This window comes from Clavelina lepadiformis, chromosome 8, assembly GCF_947623445.1.
Source record: "Clavelina lepadiformis chromosome 8, kaClaLepa1.1, whole genome shotgun sequence".
Lineage (NCBI taxonomy): Eukaryota > Metazoa > Chordata > Ascidiacea > Aplousobranchia > Clavelinidae > Clavelina > Clavelina lepadiformis.
Genome location: NC_135247.1, coordinates 16590571 through 16611703, shown reverse-complemented (window position 1 = coordinate 16611703; position 21133 = coordinate 16590571). Strand labels below are relative to the sequence as shown.

The following is a 21133-nucleotide window of genomic DNA, read 5'->3' as shown; positions in this document are numbered from 1 at the left end:
CGGTGCTCACGGGCCAAAGTTGGCCCGCGGGCCTGCAGTTGGACCACGCTGGTTTACATCATGCAATAGCGAAATATTGATGCATGGTCATGAGTTGCCAGAGTATATGTTTCTTTCAGTGCTCATCCATGCGTTTAATTCTTGCAGCGATTTCATGCGAACCTCGCAGCATGTCTAAAATTTCTCGATTCTCGCAGCGCGACTGATTAATTATTATTTAGGCCTAAGGCTACACGCTTCACTGGCTGCAAGCGCTTCTAGTTACGGTAGCTTATAGTTATAGCCAGCATATGCGCGTGTGTGCGTTTTTTTACAGCAGTAAACGAGGCTAGGCTAACATCGATCGCCACAGTCAATTAGTAATCAGCATTAGTGAACAGGCTAGCTAACGTTGAATGCATAGTCCTAACTTCAAACTAACCTAAGAATTTGTCCATGACATCGATGGGTGACAATAATGACAAAATGCCTACTGCTTCGATCAGAGGTCTTTCAGAAAGTGAGAAGCAAGTTTATTGGCAGAATCACATGTCTGACGCCCATCCCGACATGTTAAAATTTCAGGACCAATTCCTCAGAGATAACTGCAGAGTTTATCTCCCATTATGTGGCAAGTCAGTTGACCTTAAACATTTGGCTGACAAAGGTCACGAAGTAGTTGGCTGCGAGTATTGCGAAGTAGCCATTTTGCAATTTTTTGAAGAGCAATCTATAAAATACGAAAGATATCAACATCCAACAGCCCCATACGAAATCTTCAAAGCAACAGATAAAAACATCACCATCTACAAGGGCGATTTCTTTGCACTTGGTTCTTCCGTTATGGGAAAAGTCGATGCAATTTGGGATCGAGGTTCCTTTGTTGCAATTGATCCAACCCGTCGTTGCGAATATGCTGACGTCATACATGACATAATGAATACTAATGGAAAGTACCTCTTGTATTCAGTGGACTACGTGGGTAATATTAGTGGCACACCTTACAATGTTCAAGCACAAGAAATTAATGACATTTTTGGCCAGAAGTTTGTTGCCACTACCCTCGATATCTACGACCTCAATCTTTCGGGCCCTCTCGACGTATCAAAAGCAACGGTGTACATGACATTGTTGAAACCCTGTACATAAAAGATGTAGTTGCTGGGGTTGAATTAACTATCTGTTGTGCCACTACGATTGAAAAAGAAACGTTAGCAGGGCCACCTAAACCAACGACTGAAATGAACTACCTGTGAATATCTGAATGGGGAGCATTATTCGCATGATGTTATTCGGCAGTATTTGTCATAGTTGGTTAACAGCAACTGTAAACAAACAAATTGGTTTTGTGAGGTATGCGGAGCCTTTAATAAAAACAGTAGTCGATTTAGCAGGTTGTAGGCTATGCAGTTAAAAGCCCGCGGCGATGGTATCTGATCAAACACATTAGCCGATACTGTATTAAAAACAGGACAAAAGAAGCTCTTTAAATTTCGTTTAAAATTCATAAAAAGTAGGTTATTTGTTACACTCAATATAAAAAATATCATTTTGTTGTAAGCCTTGGGTAGGTGTAAAGAAAAAAAACAATTTGGCTGAATTCTTAACGAATTACGTCTTTTCACGTGAGCAAAGTAGCAGCTCCCATTGGCAGTGGCTTCTGTTGATAACTTCATTAAGTGCAGCTATGTATGTTGCAGAGTCTTATTTCTCGACGAAGACTCTGAAATACCATAGATTAAATTAAGCATTTGGCTAATAGCTCACCCTTGCTTTATCGCTATTGTCATGATAATTAGACTTACGTCCTTTGCAACAGATTTTAGCAAAGAAAGCAATCACAACATTATAGTGTTAAAGAAAATTTTAATGGACCTTGTAAGCCACTTACAAACTCCGGAAGTCAGCTAGCCATGTTTCCATTGAGTCTGTTTGCGTATTTACGACGTTTTTACCACAGCACTTTATAGGCTGTGGTAAAGTCAACATAGTCAGGGTAGCATAGGCCTAAATGATAAAATAGGTTTATCTAATTTAATCAAGCATGTGCACCAAAGTTTGTTTTTATTAAATCCATCGTGTATTAATATTTTAAAAAGTTTAATCTGGATAGCCACTGTAATTGTTACTTGATCACCTTTTCTTGGTATTATTTCGTAGGCTACTTCATAAATTTACGAATCAGTGTGACAACAAGCATGATGTAACCCACGCAACTAAGTGGGTTCGTAACAACCTCCTGAATTCTGCATCATATAATCAGCAAGTTTTGAAGCTTGAGTATCATAACAATCAAGACGCTGGGTCAATTCTTGCTTAGTTGTTGGTCGATAATTTTCTCGCCCAAATTTCGGTTCGCTCCTCGGTTCTTTCAACAAAACATCTTGTGTTTTCATCTTCGATCTCAGCGTAATGACGTCTTGCGCCATTTTGGTTCGGCCGTATTCATCGACTTTCTTCCACAAGGTTTTGTGATAAATATATCACTTAATGTAATATAAAATTGCTTACTACATAGAATTCTCATTTATGGAATCAGTGAAGCATAACACTGCGTGACGTAATCGATGGTTCCCTTATGCGTGCATTTTGATTTACCAGCCCTTTTTGGTTTTTACGTTCAACGCCGCAACATGTCTTTGTGCTGTTGCTGTCACAATGTTCTATCTTGATGTATTCGTTCAAAGAAGCTTCAAATATAATCAGATTATACAGTAGTCATTCCTGTGTCATTACTGCTGAAGTCTATCAAAGTTCACTGTTAAGATATACACAAGGAAACAGACTTTGTAGTGTAAGTGGGTAAACCTTACAGGCTAAGGTACCATTATACCACTTTTCATTACAATTTCATTAAAATACTTATACAGAGCAATATCCTGAAATCAATTTCTCAAACTTAACCTTGTGAACTGCGAAAATGTCAGGTTGAAAGCAAAGAAATCCTACCTAGGCTACAGGTTCGGCCCACACAATAAGTTCTATGGAAAGAGAGGTCTTTATTTTTTGACAAAACTTACCACATTGTCCAGCTGATAAAAAGCGTTTTGTGCCTCGGTACTGAGATAAACCTTCTCGTACTCACGTGCATTTCTGCCTGGTTTGCTTATATCCTCCCAATTCATGCAGAGCTCATTCTACCACAAAAATACAATCATGAAGTTAAGACCTTCAAGTAGTAATGAATGAGCAGATGGGTATTTTCTGATAACCTGAAAGTAAAGCTCTTGCACAATTTTTTATCTCAACAATGTTTTCCCATGTTTTGTTACTCGACGACCGGTGATCCGGAATGAAATAAATTATTACTGTGCATAATTTTCAAATGCAACATGTTTTAAAATTTGGTTTAGTATTTGTGGTATAGACCCAGTCAGCTTCTTTACATTAGCCTATATTAAAAACATCAATTTTCGAATAAATTTTAGCTACATAGATTTTTTTTTATTCGACTGGAAGTTGTCTAAATCAAAAAGTAGGCTACCTTGTGTAAAATCAAGGATTCTTCCATATACTCCATAATCATAACAAGATCCAGCTTCTCGTCCAGTTTTTGAATTTCACGATTAATTATGACGTCATCGGTCATCATAGGGTCGAGTCCCAAGTCGTGAGCTTGATAGTTTTTAAACCTTTTGAAAAAGAAACAAACAGTTTCGGTTTCGAAATTACCGTGCGTAGACTTAAAAAAACTGTACCTGAAGTACCACGAAATACTGGGATCAAGTACTTCATTGGCCAAAACGACAAAGTCCTCCAGTGCTACGTATTCTCCATTTGTGACGTAGTTCATCGGACTTTTACTGCACTGACCTTGACTTACTCGTGTGTCGGGTTTATAATAGTTATAACATGATTGGAAGTTACTCCAGGGTTCCCGAATTATTGTAATATACCTGTAAACAAAAACGAACTACTACTGAAAGGCCTACTACTACTGGAAGGCCAATGCGTTTTGACAACAATTGATGACTAGCTAGATATACACACCGGGTATTTGTTGTGTAGCTTGGAAAAACACTAGTTGCTGGTGCCAAGTAATTTTGTTATTTTATTGTAAGATTATAACCTTTCATTTTTATTGTAAAAATTGTTTGATAGACACATAATCTGGGAGTTTCAGTAAAAGTGGAAACGGGTGCTTTCATAGATTTCCGGAGTAGGAGTCTAAAACTCATTACTCGGATCAACTCTGCTAAACTTACCCTAAATTCGTCACCAAACAACCCGCGACTTTGTGGCGCCAGTGGGACCAAGTTGCAACGTAGGGCCCATTCCGTATGCCAGACGAATTTGGAGTTGTTTTTCCAATTTTCTATAAAGATATCCTATATTCCTATTATGCTTTTAAAGAATGCTATATTTTGGTTTGTATGGTATCTGTCCGACGCCAAGAATTTGGGATTCCCCTCTTTGTTGAACACGTTTTGTTATTTCAGTGACAGCGAGGTGGTGACTGTCTGCAGTGTTTGGTGTGGAACAAAATGGAAGCCGACTGGTACAAGTAGAAAGTATCGCGTTTTAGGGATATCCTCATCAGGATTGAGTGGATTCTCCTTAAATTTTTTCTCTGCAGGCATTCAATGCATATTAAAGTGTTTTTTTTTTACATTGTTAATGCATTGATAGCCTAGCTCAGGGGTCGGCAACCTTTTGCACTTAAAGAGCCATTTTAACCGACATTCCACAAAATAAAAATCACTGGGAGCCGCAAAACTATTTTCACAATAAAACGAAAATATAATAACTAGTCTAACTGCTGCTAGTAGACTGCTAAAAACAACCTTTGTGTTAATTGACTAATTATGATGTCACAACCAGAATGATTATGCTTTCATTTACTATAATGTTCTCAGTGAGATAAAGACGCGAGTGTTCTTCTGTTTGTTTCTACTATAGCAATAAAATTAATAAGAGCCGCATTAGAAGGATGAAAGAGCCGCATGCGGCTCCGGAGCCGCAGGTTGCCGACCCCTGGCCTAGCTTGACAATAAACGTGTTTGTGTTTAGTGGCCGTTCTAGTTATTTTACTTGATATAAGCATAATTACCGTGTACTACCTTAGTTATTTTCAAGCCCGTTTAAAGCCTTTACGGCTCTGTCATTTACCCATTCATAAGCGCATGCTAATAACTACGGACTTGATTTTTTTTACCCAACTGAGCTTTTAATTAAAAATTAAATCATTGACTGTAAACATGAAATAAGCTATGACGCTATAAGGTAAAACTGATCAAATTAGTTTAAATTCCTGACTAAATAATCTTAAATTTGGTGCACTCTATGCTATTCTAGAGGTTTTGTAAATTCAAAATTTTCCACCACCAAACCAGCCTATGTGAAATACAGAAAAACAATTAATAAGTAATAAACGATAAGTAATAATACAATATGTATTGCTAGATTGGGAAGTTAGGGTAAGTGCGTGGAGAAATAAAATTAATTGACCATATAATGGCTATTGTTTCATCTTTTTACGGGGGGGGGGACTCCTCACCCAAGAACAGGGGATTACAATTTTTGCTATGCACATGCAGGTACTGGCAAAAAAATAGACGATACAATTACAAGGTAGACTGCTAAAACCACATTTCAATTTTTGATGTCTGACTGTTGCTAATTTAGGAAAAAAATAGAACGTTCAAAGCAATGTTTTTGTTGTTCTTTGTTAAGGCAACTTTAAAATTATAATATACTAAAATCAACCTTTTGCATACTCTCTTTTATGATGAAACTACCTATCATAAACACTGGGTTGCATGACCAACTTAACAGTCATTTATTAAAACTTAAATAAGGGTGTAGTATACAAGTTCACATGCCTTTGTATACTAGACCGAAAGCTACTCAAAATTGTGACGTCATCTGGTTGTGCACATGAATTCTAGACCCTTAAATTGTATATACACTTTCTTTCATGTATTAAAATGATGCCATCTACTGATCTAAGTGTAAAGCGTGTTGGTACAAAGAAATATAACGGAATTAGTGAACAACCATCAACAAAGACTGGATCTGTGGAGTGTAGGGCTGTTAAAGGTTTTTGTAGTGATAGAATAATTGTAATACATCATGGTATCCACCACCATAAATCGGCCGAAAAAGGTAAATACTAAATGCTGTAAATAATTTAGTCAACATCTCTGACATCATACTATGCAACTTAAAACTGTTGATTGGTATTTACTTCAATGTTTGTAACATTTTGTTGTTTTCAGGCTCTTTACAAAAATTTAAATAAGTTACGTCGGGTAAAGAAGCAGCGCAAAAAGAAAAACAAAGCGCCACGACAATCAGAAATACCTGACCCAGAAATAATACCAGCAGGAGTATTAAAAAAGAGAATGTAAGTCAAGTTTTGGTGAAGGATGACTAAGTAAGCTATTAACTACTCGGTAGTGCAAGTAGTGTATAACTGTATCTCAATTGCAAGTTGAACTTTTTGGCCAGCCTCCTGAAAGGTTACTTCTGCTTTTTATCTCTCAATTGCGACTGGGCCATACCAAAACAAATTTAAATGTTCTGAGTCCAGAGTTTGGCAAAAAGTGCCACTCCGTAAACCATTTCTTGCTTCAATGGTTTTCAAGTGTAGAAAGGTTCAAAAGGTTTAGAACCACTGATTTAATTGATTTTTAATATTAACATAAAATACATATATATATAAATTGCAACATAGCATTTACTACAGTTATGTAAGTGTATACCTATTTATTTTTTTTTCAGGACCAGCGCAAGGGCTAATATCACTTTGTCGGGGAAAAAGAAACGAAAAATTTTAAAGCAAATTAGGCGCACCCAAACAGAAAATGCAAAAATGGATGGTAAATGTTTCCTGATTGAATGAGTAAAACATTATATATTGTCCCTTGTGGTAATGCATATGCAACAGTGCTGACTATACCATGTTCAGATCAATCGCAATATAACCTCTGTCATTTGAGCAAATTTTTATTTTATTCATGACTGACCAGAAGGTTGAATTGACTAACAAGTTTCATCAAATGCATGCCAAAATTTAACTGAAAATTTGATTGCGATAATATTTTTAGTTGCAGTTACTTCATCACAAGGAAGACCGAAGGTAAAAAATTCAACACGTAAAAATACTAAATTATCTTTAACAGACGAAGATGTTGAAATGGAAGAAATGTGACATTTCCACATTAAACGCAATGTTTGATAAAGACTCTTGAATACTACATGCTCTTTATGAACTGTAAAAGAATCATGTGCATTGACGCAAACAGAACATCTTTTGTAAAAAGTAAAGCCACTCGTTCAGAGTAAAAGATGTTTATTGCATTGATATTTGAAGAAAATTGAAGTACTCTGCTTGTACTAATAAAAGTCTTGGAACTGGGCTCTCTTTAAAAGCATTGCAACTATGAAATCAAATACTAGCTTAAACTACGTAAATGCACAGTGGTGATTACACAGGAAGAAGGTTTGCAGACATATGTAGCAAAAACAGTTTTCATATACATACAATGAAGATAACAACAGGTAGCAGCAGGAACGTGTACCACTTACTATCCACATGCATTTTGAAAAGTACTCTGCAGAATTCAATGTACACTGTTCAAGCACTCCTCAGGGTCATTTGCAACTAAGACTTTTGTTAAGGAATTGATGACTTTGATGTCTTTGTTTTCCAACACGGCATCACACAAGCCTTTCGGTCGGCGCATCGGCTTTATGTCTGGATGCTTTTCCTCAATCGTTGCGATCATTTTATCATCGGTTAAAGACATGTCCTCCCTCCAGCGAAAATACTTCCTATATTCTTCCTCATTTTCATCGAGGTAGAGCAAGTATTGCACCAACTCTGCCGCAGAATCGTAATCTTCAGCATATATGTATGAATCTATTGGAGCAACTTTTAACAAATCTTCTCGCACTGGACCCATCACAATAGGTACAGAATCACTTTTTAAGGAATTGTCCCAGAATTTTTCACTTATATAATCTCGGCAATGCATTGCATTCTCAAAAGCCAGGTAGAACTTGTGCTCCTTGATAATTTGATATTTTTCATTTTCTTCCAAATACGAACCAAAACATTTTCCCAGTTTAGTTATTTGAAGGCCGAATTCTTCCATCGCCTGGACATACTCCATACGAACTTTGGCAATATCTGTGTATTTGCAATTACTGGTGATCCATACCTGAAGGAAAAGTAAGTATTTCAATTTGGACACCAGTTGGATATCTTGGGAGTCCATTTGAATGAAAAAGACAGTGAAAGGAAAACACACGTCACAACCTTACACAAAACCAAAGCACACATACCGCCAATTTCTTTTTGCTTTTAATTATTATGTCCACGGCATCTTTTCCACGAGAAACATAATTAAGTAAATCGCCACGGTATCCATAACCCCAATACACATCGGCATCAGTTCGGTATGTCATCGACCAATTAAAGAAGCCGCTCTCAAACAGAGCAACATCAGTTCCTGCATTTGAAAGTTCTTTTCTGACTGCACCTGGTGTTTCAGCATTCCAAAATATATAAAGCTGGTCATTGGCCCTTCAAAAAATAGGAAATCGTATACATAAGCTGTTTCAAACAATGCAATAAACAGCATTAGCAAGTCGCTTACAGCCGTGTTCTATAAGATTTAACATGGTCAGGTTTACCGGTAGTAAGTCCATGGGAAGTCCTTATCATTTAATGTTGTAAAGTGAAATATTACAGCCCTCGCTTTGCTTATATATTTCCGTTCATATGTCGCTACACACTTCCCAAACTTATAACCTTCTGGGGGCCAAGATTCCTTTCCGCCCCATCGACGGCCCCAAAACAATAGAAGTTCTCCAGCTGGCTGAGCAATGGGTCTTGCGTTGAAACTGGTTGCCTGAAAATTGTTGGTTTTTGAGCCATCAAAATGCCCCATAGACTGATACAACCAAAACACGTACAGAAAATTGAACAGCACAACCGTTCCTAGGACACAATATGTTTTACTTCGCATTGTCTACCTCTATGTCATGATAACAAACTCTAACTATCCCTAGAAGTTAACACCAATATGCCAGCAATCAATCTGTTAAATTAACTGTAGCTGGAAAAGTAAATACGGAAACGGGTTACAAGTACATGCAAGACGCTTTCGCATATCGGTGCAAAAAACTGATTTAGCAAACTCAACTAGCAGACTAGGCTAAGTCTAGATTAGACAACGGTATGGAGCTTCTACCAAGACAGTAAGGGATCATTCTAAACTGCAGCAGCCAACCTAATAATACAACCTTCGAATAAAAGATTGTAACTTAAGCATGTTTTACTAGTTCTGGTAACCGTAACAACTTGTTCCCATCACTGTGAAATGGCGTCCATGGCTACGACTTTCAAGAACTTCTCTAAAAACTTTCTCTTGGCCTTGTACAAGGTCTGAACTTGTGCGACCGCCGCATGCCAGTTCGCGCACGCCGCACAAACCTCTACCAAAACACTTGTTACGCGTGACTCGATTCAACACACACGCACAATAAGAAAACATTCAATTTTGACATGGGATATAAAATTTTTTGTAATGTAACGGTACCTGTCAAGGGCAGGCAATAGCTACCATGTGGTACTTGCACCGAAAATTCCCATGAATTCTGGGCCAAAACAATTTTAATGCTAAATTACATTTCGCAACAACATACTTAATTGGGGAAGGAATGTAGCCTACAGTACTTGACATTTTTGCCTCGGCAAAACACTTCCCCAGCTACAGCCTTGGATACATAGCACATAGTCTGCCAAATATCACAAAGCGAGATCTTTGTATGAACAGCTGGGTTTTAACGACAAATTTGAAATCAACTTCGTATTTATTAAAATAAACACCAATTCATGAATTAATTATTCATAAGTTTAATAAAAGCTTTGGTTTTAAGTCTTCCGAATGCTAGGACGTAGTTTATTTCTTAATATCTTGATGTCCCCTTCGGATGGGTAAGACGATCTTTCGCGGCCGGTCACGGTTTCGCTCTACAAGAATGCAGGCTTTAGTTTTGTGCTGGTTCTTGTTAATACATACCCAACTGAAATAGCTGACGTAACGGACTATATTCTTACAACATAATTTTTGATAGAGTTTATTGCGCCGAAGATTAACTACAAGGGTGATAATAATAATAATCAGTTCCAGAAAATGAATAGTCAATAGCGTACACCAGCCACTTTAAAATCAGCACCTTACAATGCCTAACTGCGAAAAACCATTTTATTTTCTTGTAGCGGACCTGATCAACTGAGATATCATTTAACATAAACAGTTTTGCAGGTCACTACAGGCTTAGGCACGACTTAAATCCAACCTAAGCGTCAATTTGTTAAAATACCTGATCCGCATGTTCCACATCTTGTCTCGGCGGAACCGTTGCATATAGAAACCTCATATATATGAATATCATGGACCCTCCCATCATAAAAGACACCGTGAGTCGGATAATTGTACCAGTTGGAAAGGGCAGTGGAGGGTTGATGACGTAAACCTGAATGACGTAATCATTGGGATAACTTCACACGACAGTACCACGAATTTGTTTAGGATAATTGTTCATTGGCAAGAAAAGCTTATGTCAGGCCACATTTTACCTGGAATTCGTCATGCAATTTGCAAAAAGAAAATCCATTTACAAGAATAATTCGGAAGTGAAAAAGTCCGGTACCCTAAGAACAAAGACACATTCCGTTTTGTCAAAACTACACACACTTTTCACTACTATTGAGAAATTCATTACTAATTCCATGCAAGCCTTAAAATCACACGATCTTTGATAAGTTGAAAAACAAACACTGTTGTATAGTTTATTGTGTAGTTTCCAGTCAAGATATATACTTTAACTTACCATAAATTTAATAGACAATTGACTGGCATTATATATATGATTACTGAGACCAGAGGTCATGTATTTAAGGAGCGATGGTTCTCTTTCGTTTATTGTTGCTTCGCCTTGAGAACGTGCGCGGCACATCAAGTGGTCTGGGTACTGGCTACCTTGGTAAACAAAATAACGCAGGTTATAGTGAAGTAAGGCAATTTTTAATACTGAACCACGTATTCCGAGCATTACAACTTGAAATTTTCAATCCATATCAAAGTAAGGCTAAGGCAGTGGTTCACTGGGGGGCGTGTAAGATTCATAAGGGGGGCGCGAGAGATGACAAATAAACATTATCTTCTACATTCTTCAATAAAGATGTGCATTATCTTCTACAAAGCCTCGAATTAAACGTTTGGTTTCCCAAAACAACTACATCCGTCACATTAATGAAAGTTAATTGAAAATAAATTGTTGTTTTGTTTAATGCTTTTTTATTTTGCAATGAGGTGGGGCGCGGATTTTGTAGGTACCGTCATGGGGGGGGGGGGGGGGCCTGTGCCAAAAAGTTTAAGAACCCCTGGGCTAAGGCGAAAAGAAAAAATTGAATTATTCAGCTTATCTCTTAAGAACGGACAAGGACACTAAAGTACATTGACCAGTGTGCGTCTGCAGTTTCCCATCAACATAATCAGATGGCACAACACAAACTACAAGTGTGACATCTTACAAAATTCTTCTTGGTTATCCTGGGCGGTATAAACCGTACTGTCCCGTCCATTAATTTCCTCCAAATAAACAAAGAACTTTGTCATGTCCATCGAAGTGACGTTATCGGTCGTGACGTCATCAACAAATACGTCATACTTGATGCCGATGGACAGCTTTATGTTGTAGAAGGTGTCGTAAAACACTTTGTAAACCTGTTAATGACAACGAGTAAGTCAACGTTTTTGAGCAAGACAGCCACAAGGACATGGTGATTATTTTGTTTCCGTGGCGTATTGAAAAGTGTAACCAACTGTCAAAAATTTAAGCACACTGTACTTATAACTAAATTGAAGTGTCTTTATAGAACTTAGCTGTACGCTGCATGAAAGGAACGCCGCGCAGTTTGTTATTATGAGCACGAAGCTACGCATTTGTAATTATTGTAAACAAAAGTAGGTTTCCAAAAACAACTTCGACCTTCTCTCTGCAATCAGAATGCTTTTCTAAAGACGAAAATTTCTGAGCGGCTGTACATGAGCATTCTGAACGCTTTCTTGCGTTCATACAAAACCCTTTTAATCTGCAGATAAAGATATGGCACTAAGCATGAAACTGTATAGTTTACCTAGATAATAACTTGCGTATGTGAGATTGAAATTTCGTTTTTGGTTAAAACTTACTTGTGACGTTCCGCAAACTCGTAGGTTAGAAAACGCGTCTCATTGATTTTATCCGGATGAAGGTTGTATACGTTCGGTGAGAACGGAATCGCTACAGCGAGTGACGAAGGAGGCCTGTAGTTGACCTGGAAAAGCAAGTCACCATAAAAGAAAGGAAAAGCCTTTCGTACAACGACGAAGAATTCGGTTGCAATGCGTTAGTCTAAGATGGAGGTCACCAAACTCCAAAAGTAGTTCGTCCGGCACACTTCACTGTGCCATAAATGAGCTCATTATATTGTAGCCTATTGAAGGAAGAGGATTTTCCGAACGCGATCTTCAATTTTCATCCTTTCAGGCCCATTGTGAAAAACGTTTGGTAATACCTGGTCTGAGACACATGAGTCACACGACCTTAGATCTACTATGATTTATTCAGTCTACACAGCAAGTATTCTAAGTCACTGTACTGCATCAAAGTTATCAAATTATTATTTTATGTAATTAGTTTTACATTATAGCGTCGTGTAAAGACTGTGGAGCTGATTCTCACCGGTAATTCTTGCAATAAACCTCTGGTGGCGTTATCATAGGCTGATGTATAGTCCGACATGGAAAGCAATGACTTTTGACCCAGCAAAGGCCCATAATCAAAAGTTAATCTTTTTGACATGGGACAAGCAGTGATGATGATAAAATTGTGCGATGCAATTGGACAAGAAGAACTGACGTTACGTAAGTATACCGAAACAGACGTTACGCTCTAAAACCAAAAATATTGTTAATATATGAAACCAAAAAATCTGTTGTTAATATACAGTACTTGGTTTAATAATTCGAGTACGTCGAGTACTTAATAAGTCGAGTACTTAATAATTACTCTACATTTATTAATTGAGCAGCGTGCGATACCTAACGCAGTTTTAAGAGATATAATTGTTTTGGGCTATTAGTATTAAGTTATAAATGATAGAATGTTAAAACAGATAACTTTTGTATTGCTGTTGCTATGTAATAGCTGAAGCTGGTTAATTTCCACTAAATTGTAGTAACAAATTACTTGGATGAGAAATTGACTGGTAAGTTCGATTTCAATTGTGTGGGAATGGTCATCTGAATTATCTGACTGAAATCGAGTCCGAATACCACGTGGGTTGCCAATGTTGATGCTGAGTAACCCTTCATTGGAAGCTCGGGCTGTGGTATCTGGGGTTAATATTATATCAAACGTTAATTAAGTAAACCGCAAAGAAAGAAAAAACAGAATCAGCATAGTCAATGAAAAACACTTATAAAGCACCTGGAAATAGACGTGCTGTGACAATGAACTTAAGCTGTTCTTTGAATTGTAGAAAATAAATGCTTTTCAAATTTGGTCCATACTCCATTGAATAACTGAAAATCATAAACAAAGCTGTCTGCAAGTCACATCACGAACTAGCATACTAAAAAGTTAACACGTCACGACGTCAAACAAGATTCAATACTGGCCCCGTTTCTCTTTAACATCAAAACCCAAGTCCCACTTAACACGATGTTCTCGGAATACCAAAATTGGAAACAATGGAAGGGGAGTTTCAGCAAGCAAATGACCACTTAGTTGGCATACTAATAGAAATGAATTATGAAGTCCAGCAAAACGAAAATGGTGTCAAGCATCTTACAAGCACTTAGCATACTTAAAGCGGGGAGGTGGTAGCATTACGCTGCGGCCATCTGTGTTGTTGAGAGATAAAGATGCCCAAAATAATGGAGCCTATATCTGACTCCAATTGTGGTTGAACGTTGCGAGTATATCTCGGCAGTGCATGTGCTCAGCAGAACGGTCAACAAATGAAAAATTATATTTATACGAACTGACAAACGTAATGTAAAGTAAGGAATTCAGTAGTCAACAAAGTTGGAAACGCAAGGATATACAAAGAAACGTAATCAACACAAGAACGCAAATTAAGGAGAAAAACAAAAACTTAAAAGAAAAATGTCCAAAACGTGGCACTTTCCGCCACAAGGCCATGGCGCCAGTCACAAACACATTTCCTTTTCTGCGACAGACCTTTAATCCTGAGCATGGATTAGGTGCAGTTTACCGACTTCCGCCGATTTCACTTATTTTTATGCAAGTGGGAATTAGTGGCACAATCTGTCAGTGTAACACCGAAGAACAAATCTTAGGCCATGTCATATCTGACTGTGTGATACACCATGGTTCACATCGTATGCATGTTCATAGTTGACATTGTGTCTCAAGGACTCCTACCCTGACAGTTAGTCTAGGTGCCAATAAACCACTAAACTCAAACATCGATGAAGGCCTAATAAAAACTTAGTAAAGTCAAAAAAGTGCTTTTTAGGATTATTATTATAACTGTAATACAACCTGCAAGTTTCATCATCCTTGATTAGAATCACTTTAGTTTGAAGTCGACTTGATGATTGCTTAGAGTCAATCACTACAACATGACCAAGATGGTTGAATGCAAGAATGTGACTTACTGGCTACAAAATTAAATAATCTTTCTGAAGCTGGAACTAGATAACAGTTTTATTGATAGAACCCGTTATTGATACCAACACGAAGTTATCTCGCAATCATGTTTAAACCAGAAAAATCGTTGAATTTAATATGTGATAGTTATCTATTTCACTATCTTATAAATAGTATACCTCATTTTCAGCCAGGAGCTTGAGACCCCTCATGCCACATTTGCCAAAATATATCCTACCCTTTGAGGTCAGAAGGGCAAAGGATTTCACCGGCTCATACCCAATTAATTGTAAAGCGATTTCGTCTGACTCAAAGCGAAAAATTCTGAATACACATTGCAAAATTTTGATAATGAAGCTAGATGTTTAGTGAAATATAGTTCAAAATGTAAATGCCACAATTATGATATGACATTTAAATGGAAAACTAAAATGTTTTTTTGAGCTCCAACAGCTGACCTTGAAAATAAGTTTCCACCGTCAGTGGAAAGCCATAGGGATGACCCCACTGTGACATAAAAATGATGATTGGATTGTAACAATGTCTGAATAGAACTCGTCTGGGTCTCCTCAGTAAATGAATAATGCGGGAAAGCTAAGACTGGTTCAGAATCAAGGCTTGGGAGTCGATAAACTTTAGCCTTGGCTGTATTGTCCTAACATAACAGGTTATGCTTTATTTATACATACAGCTCAACTACTGTAATTATTATGAAGTGTGAATTTGCAATTACAAAGGTATAAAATATTAATTAGTTACCATACTGTCAACAAAAATACCGATGATGCTAGCACTTTGTTGGTCATATGTTAATGTGATACTATTGCTGGAGTTTGTCGACAATTTTGGCAAATACGTCCACTTTTTATAGGGTTCTTTGGCTCCAAATACAAGCTGCAGTAAAACTTTTAACTTTTAAAACCCTACTTCTGAAATTTCTAAGCACTGCAAATGTCTTTTAAATATGCTAATTAGAAGATAGTTCATATATTTTCACAATGTTATTAATCACCTTTTGTCCTGAAACAGATTGCACTTGTAAAAAAGCCATGTTACCTGAAGTGAAGCATTACAAATTATAACAATACCTCCCATTTACTTTTGTTAAAATAAATAAGCTTTAGTTTGTTTTAACAACAACTTCACGGTTGTCATGTCTCACATGTTGGCAAAATGTAGTCCATTTGAGAACAGAAAGGAGTAAAAAACAATTTTGCACCATTCCAAGTCAAGTTATAGCCATCGAATGTGTTGTTTAGTGAATAAAAGGCAACCTAGATATTTGGCACAGTCAACAAAATTTGACAGTCGATCCAATTAACTTAACTGAATAAATACTACAACATTAGAAAGTTGCAGTGTTTAATTTCTAATACATTTGTGATTTAGATTTGTTAAAAAAGTAAAATCGTCATTGATCGTTTTAAAGTTAAGTGCAAGAATAATTCTTGAGACTTACGTACTGGTAAACAATTGACATTCTGGCAATCTTTATTAATTTCTTCTGAAATTAACATGCCATCTGATGACAAAACCAGAAGTTTGTTGGCGGTAATGACAGCATCTGATACAGCTAGATTACTGCAGTTAGATAAGTCGGTTTGTGTACAGTCTAACTCATACATCTGCATTCTACTTGACGAAAATGAATCCCATGTGGCAAAGATATCTGCATTAACATTTCTTTTTTTAAATTTATATCAAAGATATTTAAACTTGTGCATTGTGAAGTATACATATTTAAATGTCATACTCAGTGTTACAGTTAGTTGATTATATTACTCTCGGCTTATACCATGCAAATATTCAAATTGGTTGAATCCAAGATTTAGGCTACTACATTTTTAATATGATCACATAAAACATACGCTATGATTATACAGTACATGTTTTGGCACTATTTGAAAGAATCATCAAAGAACTCCCTGTTTGGCAATGTGAAATTGCATAAATGACATCATATCTTGATGATGCAATATACTGAGACAAACTTTCTGTTGATGCTACAGGTTTTCCCCATGCACGATGTGAGATGCGTTCTAGAAACAAAGAAATTTTAAAGAGCAGGTCAATATTAATGAGGCAAAGAATACCATGTATTTAACATTACAGAAAATATAGCATGTTTTATAATATCAGTGAAGTATATATCAGAAAGTTTAGAAATTCAATATTTTCCAGTCTGAGAAGTGTACCATAAACTGACAACTTTCTATTTTTTAAATTACATGATAAACCTGAGGATGGGTGGACAATGACCAGCTTCTTTTGTAAAGGACTTATTAGAGTTGGATCATAAATATTTAGAGTCATAAACCACTTTAAAGATGTATGGATGTACACTGTGGAAGGATTGGGAATCAAATCATATTGTGTTATTCTCAAGAAAAAGTTATCTTCACTTATCACCATTGTACATCCTGTCTGTCAATGATGGGCAGTTCAGCAAAAAAATCAGGAAGCAATTTACAATATACAGTATTAACATTTTGTTCATTATTTGTTTACCTTACAATGAAGCAAGGCTAATATTGCAAATAAATCAGTGACATTCATTTACCCTGTTGCAGGGAAGTTTTTGTGCCAGCTTCCAAGTTGAATTATATACCACGACATCCATATAAGCAAAAGATTTTGCTACTCCATTTGAAGATGACAGTTGCAAGGGCATTCGTTTTAATCCATCCATTATGAAACACTCGAGTGTCTAAATGAAAGTTGGCACAGACTGCTATGACATAGCTTCAAAGATAGAATAACCAGAACATTAATAGACCCGGTGAATAGCACTTCATAGTTTGGCTGACATTCATATTTCAAAAAATTATAGAATAAAAGTTTGTCTAAGACCTGGTTCAAAAAACTTCTCAGCGTCGCCTGTTGAACGGTTGTAAATTTATATTTTACTCCACACTTGTCAAAAAATTCTAGTCTCAATTACATCTCAAGGCTATGAAGCTTTAAGGTTAAGAAAAGGGCAATTTCTGTTCCACAAATAAAATAAACTAATTTGAATTATCATAAATTTGCAGCAAAGACTTCATGAAAATCACAAGGTATAAATAATTAATTATTAAACATGTCAAAACATTCATTAAGCCTACAAAAATGGAATTACAGGACAAATGGGCTTAGGGATTACAACTACGTATCTCATTCAGGCAAACCTTGAGGGTGTGACAGATATTTGATAGGCCTAGTGTAATATTTGCCAATATATTAGTCATCATAACACTCCAAATAAACCACAATGGAAAGTGGGGGCACTTGTACAGACGGTACTCAGTTCATCAATTCGCACTGAACGTCGATAGACTCTTTCCGAGTGTTGGCCGTTATTTTTTTTGTGGCAAAATTTCTTTAATCACCTATATTTAGCAATGGAAATCGTTGACCCAGTTTGATTCTTTTTTAAGTCACAAGTGTTCTGGTCACTCAGTTGTAAAGATTTTGTTCATGTGAGTAGCAAATGTATTTCTTTACACAATAAAGAAAAATTATTACACAATTGAAAATATTTTGCTAAGTATATATTTTACAGTGGTTTTAATTCTACGCACTGGACTTGTTCCCTATGGCATCTAGATATGAGGTCAGCGAAGAATGCGACGAGCTACATTGGCTAATTTTGTTTTGCATGTCAAACAAAGTTTAAAATAATGAACAAGAAGTAAATACAAACTGAATTATTCTACTGTATTCACATACACCGAAAACACCACATCAACTCTTATGCAAGCCGCATGCTGCGCTGAGTAGGCCTACGTATCTAGAGATCATATCATATCAAAAGTCCAGTGAGTAGGATTTAAACTGCTGCAAAATAAAAAGTAGGTATATTTTCAATATATATATTTTCTTTATTGTGTAAAGGAATTCATAAGCTTCTCACCTGAGTGAAATCTTTCCAATCTGATGCTCCAAACGCATTTAATTTAAAAAAGAATCAAAGTGGGTCGACAACTTCTATTGTTACATGCAGATGACTGAAAAAATCTTTTCACCAAAAAAAATGGTGGCGGGTAACTCGAAAAGAGTTTAACTTTTATATTCATACCAATTTAAAATAAATAAGGCAATGCAGGTTGTTTGAGCAGCAAATAATAATAAATAAACACAGAGATTAAGCTTTAGTGCAAGCATTCAGGCCAATGTTTGCCAATCTTTGCACACACGATCTCACGCTGAAAACTGCCGTAGTGCATGATGCCAGTACATTCCTGTCAGGCAAATGGCATGCCATTACTAGAAGGTAACAAAATAAAGCCGCATGATAACACCAAACCAAAGATAAAAGTAAGGTTAAAATGGTTACATCATTTACCAATTAATAACTTGTCCAGTTCAACTTACTGAGTGCTCGTTTAAGGATATGATATCCGTATCGTTTGGCCCATTATCGAGATGACATTGTACTTTGGGAGAAATAGTTGTCTTGCAAGTCCAAACAGAGCAGAGCAGTACAACCGAAATGACGTGGAAAAAATATCCTTGTTGCTTAATTGCACCCATCGGAAAAAATTTTTCTTTAACGCTAGCCTAGCCTAGAATATCGCTAGCGTCAAGCCTGCACAAAAACCGCAAGTACAGTAAACAGCCAGACAGACAGACGACCAGTCAAGATTCCAACTGTCATTTAAAGTGTGTGTTGTTTCGTAGAATGCTAAAAACAAACTACTTGAAAACCAAAATTTGTTTTAAAACTTATTTTGGCCAATAAATTTAGTTTAAAGTGTTTTAAAAAATAATTTTATAACTTTAATGATATCAATAACTTATCATTTTTATCAAATTTACTCTATTCTGTTATCTTAGAATACAAACTGTATGCTTAATGTGAATTATCACCAGAGACGTGCTTGGCAAGCAAAAATTATCCGATGTAGTTAATAGTTATTGTTATAGTAATGGTGTAACAGGCTTTCCTTTGTTAAAACTTCCTTTGCAAGCAAAAAAGTCGGGGTTGGCGTTTTTAGTCTGTTTCAGTATCTGTAAAATTTATTTAAACTTCATGTCGATAACCTAACGTACGGAATTTGTTACCGTATTGAGCAAAGTCTTGTGTAAACATTGACTATAATGCACGTCAACTTTTGTAAACAAATAAGACCATGGTTACAATCGACGCCGTTTGTCCGCAGTAGTAGTTCTGGTCATTTAAAAGTATCATTTGCAGGAGTAGCGCCCCGCTTGTCGCTACAACTATAATTGGTACCGCAAATGAGAAGTTACTTCTACAAGTTACTGATACTTCATATAACGCACATTTGCTTACAACCTTCATATCTTTGATGTGTGAGCTGGCCACATCTTTTTGGTAGTAACTAGCCAGGGGCATGCGAGGACCACTTCTGTTTATATAGGCTAGTTGTTCGTTTTCTTTCCGAATTTGTCACCTAGCAGCCAGCATGCATTGGCCTGACTGAAAAGAATATGACAGTTTTAAACGAAAACTCTTGCGTAAAAAGACAAAATGTTTGGAACGGTGGTGTTAACTGAAGCTTTTAATCTTTCATTGATTTTGCATGTTAATGAGCATAACTGTATGGTATCATAATCTTTAGACCAGGGATGTCCAACCTGCGGCCCGCGGGCCACATTGCGGACCGCCTGAGATTTTTGTGCGGCCCGCTAGTCATTTTCACTCCGAATACTTTGATGACTGATATTGTTAAAGTACCGTAGTTAATTTCATCAATTTTTCTTGAAAATTAATAGGTTCTGCGGCCCACTGAATTATTTCAAGTGACAATGTGGCCCACTATAATAAAAGGTTGGACATCCCTGCTTTAGACTATTCTTGAACTGAGCTTGACTGGAAAGTATGTGTACGACAGTGTTTGACGAGAAATCCTGTTTGGCAAAGCTGCAAATTTTTGTGTGATGATGTGCACCAAAGTCTTAATTCTTTGTTCATTTATTATAAAGTGGCGTTCAAACGAGCAGATCTTCTTTGTTTATGTATTATACATCGGCATGGAGACAAAAGGATTCGAATTGCACATTGATGAATACTGTTCGTACAGCTGCCACACTTCCCACTATATGAGAACTGGAAAAACCTTTAACATGACTTACAGGCGATAATTTCCATGTATTGAAAGTTTGTATGACATTATATATAGTATGACTAATTCAATTAAAAATTGATTACTTAGAACGTAGAAGTTCTGTCTAAGTCATAAAGAGCAAATTACGCACAATAAGTGTTTCATGGAAAAGAATATTGAGAGCGTATGTGCCGCTAACACTAACTGGTCTGTCACCAAGTGGAACGGTTTAATTTGAGGCTTCAGTGCATGATAGCATGCCAAAATGTGTATTTCGGCAAGCATAATATTTGTTATTTTGTTGTTATTGAGGTTAGTTCTATTTCAAGTTATCCCAAAACTGAAGTCAAGACACAACAATTAAAAATGTGACTTTGAATCAAACTCGAGTCACTGACTAGCATCATTACAATTCTGCTGGTACAGCC

General features: G+C 36.6%; 5 protein-coding genes across 10 annotated transcripts; 2 read left to right on the top strand and 3 right to left on the bottom strand.

Moving 5' to 3' along the window:
* The first annotated feature begins 465 nt into the window (after positions 1-465).
* Positions 466-1128, top strand: LOC143469436 (putative thiopurine S-methyltransferase). Its single transcript, XM_076967131.1, has one exon. It carries the CDS (start codon positions 466-468, stop codon positions 1126-1128), a length of 663 nt encoding a protein of 220 aa, XP_076823246.1.
* Positions 1129-2195: 1067 nt separating this feature from the next.
* On the bottom strand, positions 2196-3869 carry LOC143469435 (galactosylceramide sulfotransferase-like). The gene is made up of 5 exons (XM_076967130.1): positions 3678-3869; positions 3464-3611; positions 3000-3116; positions 2805-2858; positions 2196-2435 (listed from the first exon to the last, which is right to left on the bottom strand). Exons 1-5 carry the CDS (start codon positions 3770-3772, stop codon positions 2196-2198), a joined length of 654 nt encoding a protein of 217 aa, XP_076823245.1. The 5' UTR covers positions 3773-3869.
* A 596-nt stretch (positions 3870-4465) lies between these two features.
* Positions 4466-7340, top strand: LOC143469298 (uncharacterized protein C11orf98-like). The gene is made up of 4 exons (XM_076966947.1): positions 4466-6084; positions 6198-6325; positions 6703-6800; positions 7029-7340. Exons 1-4 carry the CDS (start codon positions 6052-6054, stop codon positions 7130-7132), a joined length of 363 nt encoding a protein of 120 aa, XP_076823062.1. The 5' UTR covers positions 4466-6051; the 3' UTR covers positions 7133-7340.
* On the bottom strand, positions 7257-9106 carry LOC143469296 (4-galactosyl-N-acetylglucosaminide 3-alpha-L-fucosyltransferase 9-like). 2 transcript variants are annotated; one of them, XM_076966943.1, is made up of 3 exons: positions 8620-9106; positions 8269-8509; positions 7257-8144 (listed from the first exon to the last, which is right to left on the bottom strand). In XM_076966943.1, the coding sequence occupies exons 1-3, from the start codon at positions 8952-8954 to the stop codon at positions 7545-7547; spliced, it is 1176 nt and encodes a 391-aa protein (XP_076823058.1). In that variant the 5' UTR covers positions 8955-9106; the 3' UTR covers positions 7257-7544. The 2 variants fall into 2 exon arrangements, with proteins under 2 accessions (XP_076823058.1, XP_076823060.1); XM_076966945.1 differs by having other exon boundaries at positions 8738-9060.
* A 367-nt stretch (positions 9107-9473) lies between these two features.
* LOC143469295 (cation channel sperm-associated auxiliary subunit beta-like) lies at positions 9474-19248 on the bottom strand. 5 transcript variants are annotated; one of them, XM_076966939.1, is made up of 21 exons: positions 19009-19248; positions 17216-17362; positions 16893-17079; positions 16542-16694; positions 16119-16324; positions 15818-15929; positions 15668-15711; positions 15415-15549; positions 15114-15310; positions 14835-14979; positions 14548-14666; positions 13468-13562; positions 13228-13373; positions 12721-12930; positions 12189-12313; positions 11986-12088; positions 11528-11720; positions 10825-10973; positions 10571-10645; positions 10315-10467; positions 9474-9961 (listed from the first exon to the last, which is right to left on the bottom strand). In XM_076966939.1, exons 1-21 carry the CDS (start codon positions 19165-19167, stop codon positions 9863-9865), a joined length of 2952 nt encoding a protein of 983 aa, XP_076823054.1. In that variant the 5' UTR covers positions 19168-19248; the 3' UTR covers positions 9474-9862. The 5 variants fall into 5 exon arrangements, 4 of the variants coding, with proteins under 4 accessions (XP_076823054.1, XP_076823056.1, XP_076823055.1 ...); XM_076966941.1 differs by lacking the exons at positions 16893-17079; positions 19009-19248 and having other exon boundaries at positions 17216-17348; XM_076966940.1 differs by lacking the exons at positions 17216-17362; positions 19009-19248 and having other exon boundaries at positions 16884-17025.
* Between the last annotated feature and the right edge of the window lie 1885 nt (positions 19249-21133).

Coding starts and splice junctions, on each gene's coding strand:
- LOC143469436 (XM_076967131.1), top strand. CDS start 466: ATGCCTACTGCTTCGATCAGAGGTCTTTCAGAAAGTGAGAAGCAAGTT.
- LOC143469298 (XM_076966947.1), top strand. CDS start 6,052: ATGGTATCCACCACCATAAATCGGCCGAAAAAG. Junction 6,085..6,197: donor CCATAAATCGGCCGAAAAAG/GTAAATACTAAA, acceptor TGTTGTTTTCAG/GCTCTTTACAAAAATTTAAA. Junction 6,326..6,702: donor GGAGTATTAAAAAAGAGAAT/GTAAGTCAAGTT, acceptor TTTTTTTTTCAG/GACCAGCGCAAGGGCTAATA.
- LOC143469296 (XM_076966943.1), bottom strand. CDS start 8,954: ATGCGAAGTAAAACATATTGTGTCCTAGGAACGGTTGTGCTGTTCAAT. Junction 8,510..8,619: donor TTCCCATGGACTTACTACCG/GTAAACCTGACC, acceptor TATTTTTTGAAG/GGCCAATGACCAGCTTTATA. Junction 8,145..8,268: donor AAAGCAAAAAGAAATTGGCG/GTATGTGTGCTT, acceptor CTTTTCCTTCAG/GTATGGATCACCAGTAATTG.
- LOC143469435 (XM_076967130.1), bottom strand. CDS start 3,772: ATGAACTACGTCACAAATGGAGAATACGTAGCACTGGAGGACTTTGTC. Junction 3,612..3,677: donor AGTATTTCGTGGTACTTCAG/GTACAGTTTTTT, acceptor CTTTTTCAAAAG/GTTTAAAAACTATCAAGCTC. Junction 2,436..2,804: donor TAATGAAAAGTGGTATAATG/GTACCTTAGCCT, acceptor ACCTTGTGGAAG/AAAGTCGATGAATACGGCCG.
- LOC143469295 (XM_076966939.1), bottom strand. CDS start 19,167: ATGGGTGCAATTAAGCAACAAGGATATTTTTTCCACGTCATTTCGGTT. Junction 12,931..13,227: donor CCAGTCAATTTCTCATCCAA/GTAATTTGTTAC, acceptor TTTTGGTTTTAG/AGCGTAACGTCTGTTTCGGT. Junction 10,974..11,527: donor GGATAACCAAGAAGAATTTT/GTAAGATGTCAC, acceptor TTGTTTACCAAG/GTAGCCAGTACCCAGACCAC.